Source organism: Giraffa tippelskirchi, chromosome 8 (assembly GCF_054371585.1).
Source record: "Giraffa tippelskirchi isolate mGirTip1 chromosome 8, T2T-mGirTip1v1.2.pri, whole genome shotgun sequence".
NCBI lineage: Eukaryota > Metazoa > Chordata > Mammalia > Artiodactyla > Giraffidae > Giraffa > Giraffa tippelskirchi.
In genome coordinates, this window is record NC_137282.1 from 100,372,933 (window position 1) to 100,385,523 (window position 12,591).

A 12,591-nucleotide genomic window follows, 5' to 3' on the forward strand; every position below is an offset into this window, starting at 1 on the left:
AATTCTTCTGGAAGCTGTTGGCAGGGGTCTGGTAACCATTAGTTTTAAAAAAAAAACGACAAAAATTATTCTCTAGGGAAAAACTATGGTTTCCATGTTTTTCAACTCTAAAATCTTTAATCTTCAAGTTAAAATAATTAACATATTCAGATTGGCTTTTTATTTGCCTCAGCAGGTGTTATAAGAAACTACTTGGCAGAGTATGGTGAGTGAAGAGGCAGAAAAAAAAGAACAGCCCTCTGCCCTTGGTTTCCTTTTAAGCAGAAGGCATAGGCTTGCACCAGCTGTAAGACTACAGCTGCTGCTGCTGCTGCTAAGTCGCTTCAGTCGTGTCCGACTCTGTGCGACCCCATAGACGGCAGCCCACCAGGCTCCACCGTCCCTGGGATTCTCCAGGCAAGAGTACTGGAGTGGGGTGCCATTGCCTTCTCCGTAAGACTACAGCAGTAGAGCTGAAATCCATAAAGGTGCTATGACTGTCCCTCTTACACCAAAGCAAAGCAAGGTGCTATGACTGTCCCTCTTACACCAAAGCAAAGCAAGCTGCATACCAGCTTCTCAGTAGGTTTTGCTACCTATGGTGGCTACCAGTGCAGATTTAGCGCAGTCCTGATCCTTTCATTCTGCCCAGGAGAAAGACCTTTCATACTGACACATCACTTCATAGACGGTCTTGAAGAGTCTGGAGATGAAGTGGAGATGGCCTCAGACTGAAAAAGTAGTTCCATCTACTTCCATTATTTCCAGTATCATATTGAGGGACTTCCTTTGTGACAAGTGGTCACCTGGCCTGAGAATTCTACAGGATATGAAAGGAAAAGCCTGGCTATTCTCACTGTCAGTCATAGCAGCTGTTTCTAAACTTATAGTTACTATGGTTGTTAAACTACTCATACAGAATTGATCTGTGTTATGGAAATTACAGGAGCATTTATTAATATTCCTTCCCTCATATGTTTGCTTCGGGGGGAGAAGTTTCATTAGATGCATCCTTCTTTGTGTCCAGAAGTTTTAGTTTAGTTATAGTTATAACCTGCCTAAATCTTTTCCTAGAAGTACAGACCATTATTTTAAATGTGATTTTAAATATCGGTGTTTACTTTATTGAAGAACTGTTTTTGCTTGAAATTCATGTTAGAAACAGAAAGATTTCATCATGCTTTTAAATACCCAGATGTGTAAATTTTTAAAATCTTGATATTAAAAAATAACTTGGGAGAACTTGTTTTTGACAACATTGTCAGATATTAATTACGTTAACATGTTATAAATAACATACATATTCTTCAAGAAATATTCAGGGCTTCCCTGGTGGCTCAAACAGTAGAGTCTGCCTGCAATGTGGGAAACCTGGGTTCGATCCCTGGGTCAGGAAGATTCCCCTGGAGAAGGAAATGGCAACCCACTCCAGTACTCTTGCCTGGAAAATTCCATGGATGGAGGAGCCTAGTGGGTTTCAGTTCAGGGGTCACAAAGAATCAGACACGATTAAATGACTAACACACACATTTTAAGTAACATACATATTCTTCAAGAAATATCAGATTTTTTGTGATCTTCTTAAAGAAAAATCAGAAAATACATATAAGCAAAAATTAACTTTTTTTTACTATTTCACCTGTTTTTCAAGATGCTTATCTTTTAAATTTTAACATCTCTGAAATCAGAATGTGAAGTTTAATTGCCTTTTTTAGTGTACGTATCAGTGATGCATCTTAAATTTGATAGTCTTATTTTCAGTAAAATACAGTTATAGATTCATGGTTGTTTGGGGGTATGTGCTGTGTGCTCAGTCATGTCTGACTCTTTGCAGTCCCACGGACCGTAGCCCACCAGCCTCCCCTGTCAATGAGATTCTCCAGGCAAGAATACTGGAGTGGGTTGCCATATCCTCCTCCAGTTTGGGGGTATAGATCCTTACAAATAGAATATCAAATCTGAGTGATAGAGCTGCATTGCACAAATTGCTTGCACTGATTGGAGGAAGCATTTCCAACAGCAGAGTGTCTTTGTGGAACTGGTATCTAAGGCATGCTGAACTCTGTCTATCCTCCTCTTCACTGCCATACCACTCCAGTGGAGAAAGGAAAATTCATGGGTCTTGGTCCTGGCATGCATTAAGTCCCACAGAGAAAAGACAGGCAGGAGCACCTCTCTGAGGCCTCACCGTCACTTCATATCCAGTAGAAGTACACATAACTGATTAGTCTCTGAGGTAGTAAACAGCTGTTATATTTGGAAAATCTTTTGATAAGAGTGACTCTAATGCTCTTGTGTAATATTTCATGTCTATATGTACTAACATTTCATGTTAAGTGGTTGGTTTCACTTCCTGGGAAGTAAGTATCTCTATTTCGTGTTCCTTCCCATCTTTTTATTATCGTATACCAGGACATAGCTGTTTAATTCAAAATAACATCAATAATCAGATAGCTTTTTCAAAGTTACCCTGTATGTATCTATATATTATTTAAATGCAAAGCAAGAATCATGTCTATATGCACTTTTTTACTAGCTATTTTATTTTTGTAAAACCTATAGTTTGGGTTTTCTTCTAACTAGTAATTTAATGATTTCTTCCATTTATGTATGCATGCAGGAAATAATGAAGAACAAAAAATATAGAGAAGAAATTCAAATGAAAAGCCAAGATTTTTATGAAAAAGGAAAGCTTCTTCAGGAGGAGAGCAACAAGGAACTTGCTCCACCAGTTCAAACTCAGATTAAAGGGCATGCCTCTGCTCCATACTTTGGAAAAGACAAACCCTCAGTGGCTCCCACCAGCACTGGCAAAAGCTTTCAGCCAGGATCCTGGATGCCACAAGATGACAAGGGCCACAATCAATGAATGCACTGTGGTAAAATTTTATTTATATGTATGTGACTATTTTAACAAATAAAAGTAAAAAATTACTTTGTGCTTTCTGACTCAACTATTGTTCTCTTTTCCGTTAAGCTTAAGATCTTGTTTTTACTGTTGCGTGTGAGGTTATCAACCATCAAAACCTTCTTGTAGACTTAAATCCTTCACTTGGTTTATTCAGTCATCATTCTCTGTTTATGAATTTGCTTAGTTTTTTCCTCTTTTATTTGCTTCCATATATCTTGGTAGAAATGGTAAGGGTAAATAAATATTGAGCTCAGGAGAAGACTGCTATTTCTATAGATTCCAAAGGACTAATTTCTCTGTTTATGAATCTTCTTAGATTTTTCCCTCTTTGGATTGCTCCCATATATCTAGGTAGAAATGGTAAGGGTAAATATTGAGCTTAGAAGAAGACTGCTATTTCTATAGATTCTAAAGGACAGTGAGACTCTAAAGAACTAATCAAAAACATGAAGTTGGATGAGGCATATGGAGGCCAAGAAAATTTACTTGATAAGTGAAAAAAACAACAACTATCTTGATGAGTAGATGGGACAAAAGCTAGTTTATGGTAGGATTGAGGTTGGAGTTTTAAAGAAAAGAATTTGGACCAGTAGAAGTAAAGAATCTATCACAATAGTCTGAAAGGACAGTAAACAAAGAAATGGTACAGTGATAGTTTATTTCTGTAAGATTAAAAATTACTTTGAAGATATGTAAAATAGAGCAGAGTTCTCAAAAAGTGATTCCACTGTTACTCGAGATTACAGTGATTCGTACAGAGGGGAAGTATAGATACATAACATTAAAATAGATTATATACAAAAGTGTTTTAGAAAGGTCATACACTTTCTGAAGTGCACAACCAAGTTTCTATTGCTAACAGTTCTAATTCATTTTTTTTCCATTTATGGTTTTGTTTCTCAAACTTTGAACTTTTTTTGTATTGGGGTATAGCTGATTACCAATGTTAAGGTAGTTTCAGGTGAACAGCAAAGGGAGTCAGCCATAAAATGTATCCATTTTCTCCCAAACCCCTCTCCCAGTTCTAATTCTAATATAGTTCTAATAGTTCTAATTCTAATATAGAGATCGCCTAACAGTGTTTGGCATTGTAACAACTACTCAATAAACATGGACTGAAGAAAAGACTCGGATCTTAATGCTCTGAATAATGTAAGAAAATCCTTGGTTAAGTGTTTAATAATGAATTCCTAAAAACATATAGGTTGAGATTTTTACTTAATAGAAGGTAAAATGTTGAATTGCTTAAGAAATAAACTACAGAAACATTTATAAAATGTTATACTAAAACAAGTAATCAAATGTAATCACCATAATACTTAAGGACTGACCAAAAAAGCCCTTAGGTAATATTAACATTCAAGCAGCCCTGTTACTATCAGGTTAATTATTCTGTTTACATTGTTATAAAGTTGTATTACATTTTACCAAAGTTAGGCAAAAAAGAACTAGCTCCTTTTATATAATTTTATAAAGACATAAAATTTGTTGTGTAATTGGCTGTAAAGTAACATGTTCTTGAATCCTTGATTACAGGAAAAATTATAAATTCCAACATGCTAGTATAGAATGCTTCTACTACCAAATTCCTACCAGCTTATTAATTGTATTCTGTATTCATCTTTTACAGATGTTTGCCATGTAGCCCCTTTTGTGCATGAATATGTGCTCCGTCACTCGGTCCTGTCCTACTCTTTGCAACCGTATGGACTGTAGCCCACCAGGCTTCTCTGTTCATGGGATTCTCCAGGCAAGAATACTGGAGTGGCGTTTATAAGTATCTTAATATATATGACAGAATTTACATTAACTTTAATTTGTATAGTTTTCATTTTAAAATACCTGTTTTACAAAAAGAAAATCTTAGCCAATAGTTAACAGTAAGAAGATGATACTGGCCCACTCATTAAAGTGTGCACTCTCAAAGTGATTTTGAGAGGTGAGAATAGTCTGTAGTAATCCATCCACATTACTTCCCTCTAGACTAACATTTTTAGAATGACTGGTTATACTGTTAGGTGGTATCAGAACAGGGTTCTGAGAACATTTAGTCCTACATAAAAATGAGACTATAAACTTCACCTAATTAAGACTGCCTTTCTAAACAATCTTGTTTTTATACAAGGCTTTTAGGCCAGACACATGCACTGCAGAATCAGTTTTACATAAAATATTTACTTATCTACTGTATTTCATATTTTAAATAGTTGTATTTGGGGTATTTGCAAGATTTCTAATGAAAATGTTTTTCGTCATCTCTTCAACACAGACTCCACACCCATGCAGTTTTAATTTCAGAAGTTAAAATGTTCATTTTAAAATAGTGTCATATATACCTTAACTACTCTCAGATAAATCCTTCCTGACTTCCTATGCCTCTGCTATACACGCATATAGTATTTTTCTCCCCAAAGCCCTTATTACACAAATTGTTCAAGTATACATGTATTGCTTGTTGGGTTTAACCATATAAGTCCAGCCTGTTAGATATCTGAAGTTAAAAATCAAAAAAAAAAAAAAAAAAATGGAGGAAATAATTTTCCCCACTGTTATCCTTTTTCATTCCTATTTTTACAAACAGATCTGTCATTATTTCTTACTTTCATCAGCCTTGATTCAATACCATCATATTGATTTTTTTTTTAATGCTATCTCATTAAGCACACTATTTAAAATGTAACCTGAATTCACTTAAAACTAACTAGGCTTTCTCAACCTGTTTGTGTTCTTTGAGGAAGGGTGGAAAAGAGGGGAGGAAAGTCTATGATAATCAAAGTAACCTAAAAGACTCCAAGAAATCATGCAGAAATGAATTGCTTTACCCCGTTTCCCAAACTTTTGGTATTTGAACACAGAACCCCTTTTTATATGTTTGAGAAATACAGAATTTGTCCTTATACATTACAGATATGAAGCAACTCAAAGTGAGCCTATACTCAGTTGCAAACATAAAAACAATCATTTCTAAATAGAAATCACACTTCCTCTAACTTAAAACCAGATGAGGTATAAAGTGCCCCTAAGGATAGGTGAGAAGGTGTTTGTTATAGTGGATCTCAGCATTGGATTTCCAGCTCACTGCATCAGAAGCTTATTTCTTTTGCTCACTGTGATGTCAGGAGATAAGTTTAAAATACTCTTGCGCATCTGATACAATAACACCATACTAAAGTTTACCACAGGACACGATGGGTCAAATTCTGATGTACAAACTTTTGGGGAGGGAGGCAGTATGTTTGTTTTAGGCAGTCTGTTTTTCCTTCAAAACCAGCCATAAAAGGTAATTGATTATACTATTTCTAAGAACTTCAAAAACAACATGATAGGTTGGTAGTTTTTAAAAGAAGTATTCTGGGTAACAGTAAATGGGATTCAACTGTAATAGGATGTTATAACAGTAGACTGGTTTTTCTGAAGAATATCAAACCTCACAATGATTAAGTTATCAAACCTCATAATAATTAAGTCCCCAACTTTTCAACTTTATGATACTGAACAGAAACTGCTGAAGTTTGCTCTTTTCTCAGGTTAGTGGTATAAGCTAGGACACTCTCTTGATGCTGAGCAGTGGCATGGAGCCACAGCTGCCAGTCAGTCACACAGTCGCAAGCAAACTACTGATACCCACACACTCATCCTGTTCCCACACAACCATCGTGTTTTTTCACTTTCAGTACATTATTAAGTAAATTTTCAATTTGTAATGGGTTTATGAGGATGTAATATATCCCTATCTCCTGCAACACACACAACATATAGACACAAATATTGAAAAACCTTGTTGATCTCAAATGTATAAAATGGCCCCATAAACTCTGGGAAAAGCTGAAGAAACAACAAACAGCCTATGTCAAACAAATACAAAAATTGTATTAAGACCAACAGGAACCATGGAAAAGCCTGTTTTAGTTAAATACCTTTTAACTGTCAAAATGAACAATGAAACCATAGCTTTAGTAGATAACTTAAAATTTTAATTTCAATAATATAAAAAGCACATCCTAGATCACCTGAATAACTAATTTGTAATTAAACACTGAATTATTTCAGTGCCTGGAGCTGCAGTGTGTTGCCTGCACTGGCATCAAGAAACTGACAACCTAAAATAATAGTAATTAAGTATTGTTCAAACCAGTCCATAAACATTCTCAGAGGTCCTTAGGTTCTCATATTGGAGAAACATTGCTCTTAATTTTTGCAAGTACAGTTGACCCTTGAAGAACATGGGTCCAAACTATGTGGGGTCACTTATACACAGATTTTTTTCAATAGTAAGTACTACAATACTGCATGATCCAGGGTTGGTTGAATCCATGGGTGAGGAACTTTGGGTACAAAGGAACCTCTGAACTGCAGATACAGAGAATCTGCACATAGGAACAGTGTCTAGTGAGGGTCCACTATTAAGTTATTTTCAACTGCGAGGGAGGGCAAATGTTCCTAACCCTGTGTTGTTCAAGGGTCAGCTGTATGCTTATCTACAAATGAAATTCATAACCCTTTGAAAGGTTTTACTTCTGTAATGTATCTAACCTGAATTATTATCCCCTCCCCCCCAAAAAAGCTCAGGACCTCTATAAAAAAGTACCAAATTTATTTCAATATCTAGTTTCATTTTTAAATTAAAGCTATTGGAGAATTTTTTGCAATTTAAAATTCATTATTAGAGGTGAGGAAAACATTAATAAGCTGTTAATTATTGAAAACAAAATTATCAACCATGCATTTAAAAAAGCCTTGTTAAAGAGTAAAAAGTTCTAATTATACTATTTAACTGAAGGAAATATCCTTTACCTCTTTATTTCTAATTGTAACATTCTCATTTTGACATAATTTACACCTTTTTCACCCAATTAATACAATGCAAACAAAATTTTTCCAAATGTTAAGACTTTCTTTACCATTTATGACACATGACATAACTGTAACTCTTTAAAAGTTCCTTAAAAGAAAGTTGAAATTTTCATTTTCTCCGTGAACCTATCTGATCAAAAAGTAAAGGACATCACCACCACATGAGTTAAAACAAAGAATGGAATAATAAACAAAAGTGGTATCTATATAATCAGCACATTATCTGATAAGACATGTTAACTACTTCACATTTCTACTTAGCACAAGTGAGAATAAACTGGTTCCAAGGTACTACTCCTAAGCTTTAAATCATAGTGTTACTCTACTCAAGTCATCTCTAAGGAAATGGCAGTTTCGTAAGTACAAAAATGATTATATCCAGTAGGCGGTATTCTACATAGTCAAGATAACAAGAAAATTCTTTATAAAATTAATTTTTAAAAATGCAGAATATCTGGTATATACCAGTATCTCAAAAGCTAAAATAAGAAAACTACAGAAAATAGAGAAGTACTCATTGAATATTATTTTGCTTTGAGGAAACCAGAAATGATTCTATTCCAAGAAATAAGTAATAACGATAAGAGATGTAATTAATATACCATATATCTTTTAAGCCAAACCACGCTTTTCTGCTCAGAACAACTCTTGATTTTTACATTCTTAATCTCCTTTGTCCAGAACAGGACCACATTTTAAGCCATTATTTGAACAGAGTTCATAATCTAAAACCACTTTTCTTCACAGGATGTTTTCATTTTAGTATTCATACATAAGCTGCAAAAAGGCAAATGAAAGTCAGTTATAAGAATCTGTAGCATAATAAATGCCAATTTACAGTAACTGTCAACAGACTTCTATACCGAAGCTGAAAAGTTGCTACAGTACAGGTGAGAACTGACATGATTCTTCCATAGACTCAGACTTCATTTAGTAACACTGTCATTAAGATCCAAAAAGAAACCTTAATGGGTCCTTTCAAAGATGCATAATTTTCCGAACAATTTTCCTCTGGACGCACAGCCTGTTTGTTCCTTCAATCCTTTTTTAGTCGTTTAGCTTTTGCAATATTTTCTTGCCGTTTTTGTTTCTTCTTTTGCTCCTTTTCCCTGGCCTCAATCATCTTGGCCAATTTCCAAGACAGAACAGCACTTGCTAGAAACAATGGAGTCAGAGCCAAAATAACTGTTGTAAGGAAGCCATATGGGTCCTTTGCAGCCCATTCCACAACATACTCAGCCCAAGCCTTTAAATCAAACATCTTCTTGGAGGCCTTAGGAAAGGGGTGGGAAGGGGGGTAAAAGACAAGAGAGAAGATTATGTGGTTAATCAAATTTTGAAAAGGTTACACCAAACAGTTAAATCAGAATTCTATTATCACTCAATAGTTTTTTGTTTGGTTTTAAAAAGTACTAATTAGTACTATTTTAATAAGGACTAATATTTCCAATAAGAAAAAATAGTTCACTTAAGACAACCAGAAGAGTAATACTTAAAAGATGTGAAGATACAGAAGAGAAGAAAAAAAAGCATGTGGAATCTGTTATAAGGACTATGCATTCTCACATGCCTCCTACACTCAAGACAAACTTTAGCAGCAGAGTTGTATAAGAATCTTGAGTTTTATGTGCTTATTCCAGGGAACAGCTGAATCCCATATGTCATTTTCTGACACAGCCTTATTACTATTAAGTTCTAATTAACAAGTGGTGGTTCAGTCAGTAAAGAATCTGCCTGCAACGCAGGAGACATGGGTTCGATCCCTGGGTCAGGAAGATCCCCTGGAGAAGGAAATGACAACTCACTCCAGTCTTCATACCTGGAGAATCCCATGGACAGAGGAGCCTGGTGGGCTACAGTCCATGAGGTTGCAAAAGTCAGACACAACTTAACGACTAAACCTCCACAACAAAAGTACAGTCATCAAATTTGGTGTCTGAAAGTCAAGAGTATGTGAAATGCCTGGAGAAAGGGACATAATGGATGGCTGTTTCCGAAATGAAACAAGAAGGTAAGGGAACCATGATATTATCCATTCATATGCAAAGAGAGAAAAGCAAAAGATGACATGCAATTTTATGCCCTCCTTCAGCTTTGAGGACATAATATAGTAAATGAGAACAAACTTAACAGATGAGAAAATTAACCATTACAGGTCCCATGCCTTTTGTTCCACTGTGAGTTAGTAAAGAAGGGCCATCTGGCAAATCGGGGTGTGGTGGATTTGAGTGATATTTTCTATTTTGCCCCCAGAGACTTTTCAACCTTTCATGTTTGTGTCAACCTCCATTCAAAGTGGAGAATTAGAATAGCTGGGATTTAAAAGTCATGTACCTTATGCTTGAGTAGTGATCTCTAATTTTGTCCTGGGATTATCAGCCAGTCACAATTTCAGAAGACCTTTGGTTGGCTGTCTTCTTCTTTAACTCGACCAATACACTTCTGAGAGAAGGCTTAAATTCTATATACTGGTTGGGTTGAAAAGAATAGACAAAAACCGTCAAATCACAACCTTAAGGAATAAATTATAATACACTTTTAAATGTTAAAATTGTAAATTCTCTATATGCAACCTATAAATAACATGTAAAGTTGCCTGGCATATTAAATACATTCAGTATCTATTTCTTTCTAATCTTCAGAAGTAATTACACAACTAAAATGCCCTGGAAGAAGCTCCTAATTACTGGAGATTAAATATTTTACTCAATTACTTATTTCAACAATCAATTTAGAAAGTTCACTCACATAAAAAGCTAACTGACCTGCTGCAGCATATCCATTCCTAGTTCTTTAAGTTTTTGTATTTTTACAGGGTTAGGTTTGTTTCATTTTGAGTTAGTAAGGGAGGGCCTTACTAATTCCAAAATCAAACACCGCTTTACTCTTAAAAGTTTTTTTAGTCTCATTATATAATTTGTGTTCTTTACAGAAAATTCAGAGATAAGCAAAACAAAATATGTCACCCACAATTCCATTACCTAAACAAAACTACCATGATTGGTTTTAATTATATCCTATCACAATTCCTTCATACTTTTACCTGAAGACACAAAGTTCCTTTGCCGTTAAAGTTCCTAGCCTTCCCCCACCCCCAATTCGTACGCCCTCACCCACACAGTGAAGACTAGACTCTACAGATCCCAATCTGTTTTTTCAGCTTCTCCAGCCCAGTAATGAATTAACTAATGCAAGATTCAGAGACCTGCAAAAGAACTTTGCAACAAAGAGGAAGGCGGAAGTGAAGGGCCTAGTTATGGCAGAGTTTTAGACATTAATACAGAGAAAGGAGTTACCATCCACAGGATACACACCTCCCGTGCACCTCAATTTTGGACCCCACGTGCAAGCGCCCTCCACACTTGAAAGACTAAATATTATTCTTCTTCCTTCCGAAAAGGATACACCAGGCATGATCTTCGGATCAGACCCGCACGGCGCCTGAAGCTGAGGGCACCTCACAGCCACCCGCACTCTCCTTTCCTTGTGTCTTCCCCTCGCTCACCCTTCCTCACCCTACCCGGTGGCCCGCCGCTGGGGCCACGCTTCCCCGACCCTCCGCCTCGGCGAGGGCGGGCCCGGCGGGGCTCGAACAGCCGGCGGTCCCCGGGGATGAGGGGTCGTCCCCGCTACACCCTGGGCAGCCGGCGCCGTGGCCACCCACGCCGAGCACCGGGGCAAAACCGCGGCAGCGACCGCCACCCGCCTCCCCTACATCTCGCCGGGGACGATGGGTTCGGACCCCGACTCCAGACTTACCTCCAGGCCGGAAGCAGGAAGGCGGAAGCCGCGACTCTCCCAACCCGCCCACAGGCCGGCCCTCGCCCGGATCCGGGCTGAGGAAGTCGAGGGGCCAGTTTCCGGCTACGCCATTGCTGTGTGGCTCCCGGGACCCGAGCTCCGGGAACGCGGGGAGGTTGGGGCGGCGCCTGGGTTTCCGGGGAGAGGCAGGTGAGGCGGCTCGGGGCGGGCTGCGGCGCCCGGCTGGTCTCTGGCCCGAAGCCCGAGTCCCGCGCCTCCTGCCTGAGGCGCGGGTGAGCTCCGGTGTCTTGGGAGCCGTTCTGGAAGCGCTGAGGAACCCCTACCTTTGCCCCCGAGGTCAGCAGGAGAACAGCCGCTCCCCTGCGGGAGCCTGGCCAAGGGTGGAGGGCCCGGGTGGGTGAGGTCCGTGACCTCAGAAAACTCCGACCAAAGAACGGCGGCTAAGAAAGTAGTTGGTCCCCACAAACTGCCCCGAGTCAAGGTGAAGGTCACCCAGCGACTCCTGAAGGATTCTAGCGAGTTCCTCTGGTTCACGTCCACGCTTTGACCCTCTCCTCTTCTGGTTGGACAATAGTTAAAGCCTCACGTCTAGGAGACCAAGCAGCAGCAGGACCGTGGTGGGTCCACTGAACGTTGTTACTAAGGGAAAATGCAGCCATGCTGTGTGAAGAAGAGTTTTTGTTTTCAATTTAAGAACCTCTTTTCACAAAAGAATGATCGATATTTGCCCAAAGTAAACTTGACAAATAATTAAACTGTGTGGGCATAGAGTTCCCATAGGGGTACTTGTTCTTTCAGTGCACAAATAAAGAGATTCAAAAGTTAACAAGCAGAAAGAGTTAGTTCTCATTGTCTTCTAATCTACAGGAACTAAGAGATTAACTTGGGTTTGGTTGGTGATCAAGTTTTGTGATCTCTTGCACTGAACTGCTCTGTTTGACTACCTCTTCAAATGTTGCAAGACCTCTTCACTGGTGTGTGCCAAATAAAGCAGGTTTTTATTCTTGAAAGACTATGGAATGTTCTCTTTGAGGAGCAAGCTGTGACATGTATAACTAGTTTATGGATAACAACAGTAACCATTA

The 12,591-nt window shown here is 38.0% G+C and overlaps 2 protein-coding genes across 5 annotated transcripts in view; one reads left to right on the plus strand and one right to left on the minus strand.

The window, feature by feature from the left end:
• NDUFAF2 (NADH:ubiquinone oxidoreductase complex assembly factor 2) overlaps positions 1-12,591 on the plus strand; it is a 309,065-nt gene that overhangs the window by 155,924 nt on the left and 140,550 nt on the right. For 2 of the 4 annotated variants that reach the window (XR_014063525.1, XR_014063524.1), the window contains exons 4-5: positions 2,600-2,858; positions 4,521-4,640. Coding sequence is in view for 2 of the 4 variants with exons in the window: in XM_081524331.1 (XP_081380457.1) it covers positions 2,600-2,848 (249 nt within the window). In the remaining 2 variants the exon portion in view is untranslated. Of the gene's footprint in view, positions 1-2,599; positions 4,016-4,520; positions 4,705-12,591 lie in introns of those variants that run through there. The other 2 variants (XM_081524331.1, XM_081524330.1) reach the window with 2 other exon arrangements.
• On the minus strand, positions 6,843-10,214 carry SMIM15 (small integral membrane protein 15). Its single transcript, XM_081524332.1, has 2 exons — positions 10,079-10,214; positions 6,843-9,017 (listed from the first exon to the last, which is right to left on the minus strand). Exon 2 carries the CDS (start codon positions 9,003-9,005, stop codon positions 8,781-8,783), a length of 225 nt encoding a protein of 74 aa, XP_081380458.1. The 5' UTR covers positions 9,006-9,017; positions 10,079-10,214; the 3' UTR covers positions 6,843-8,780.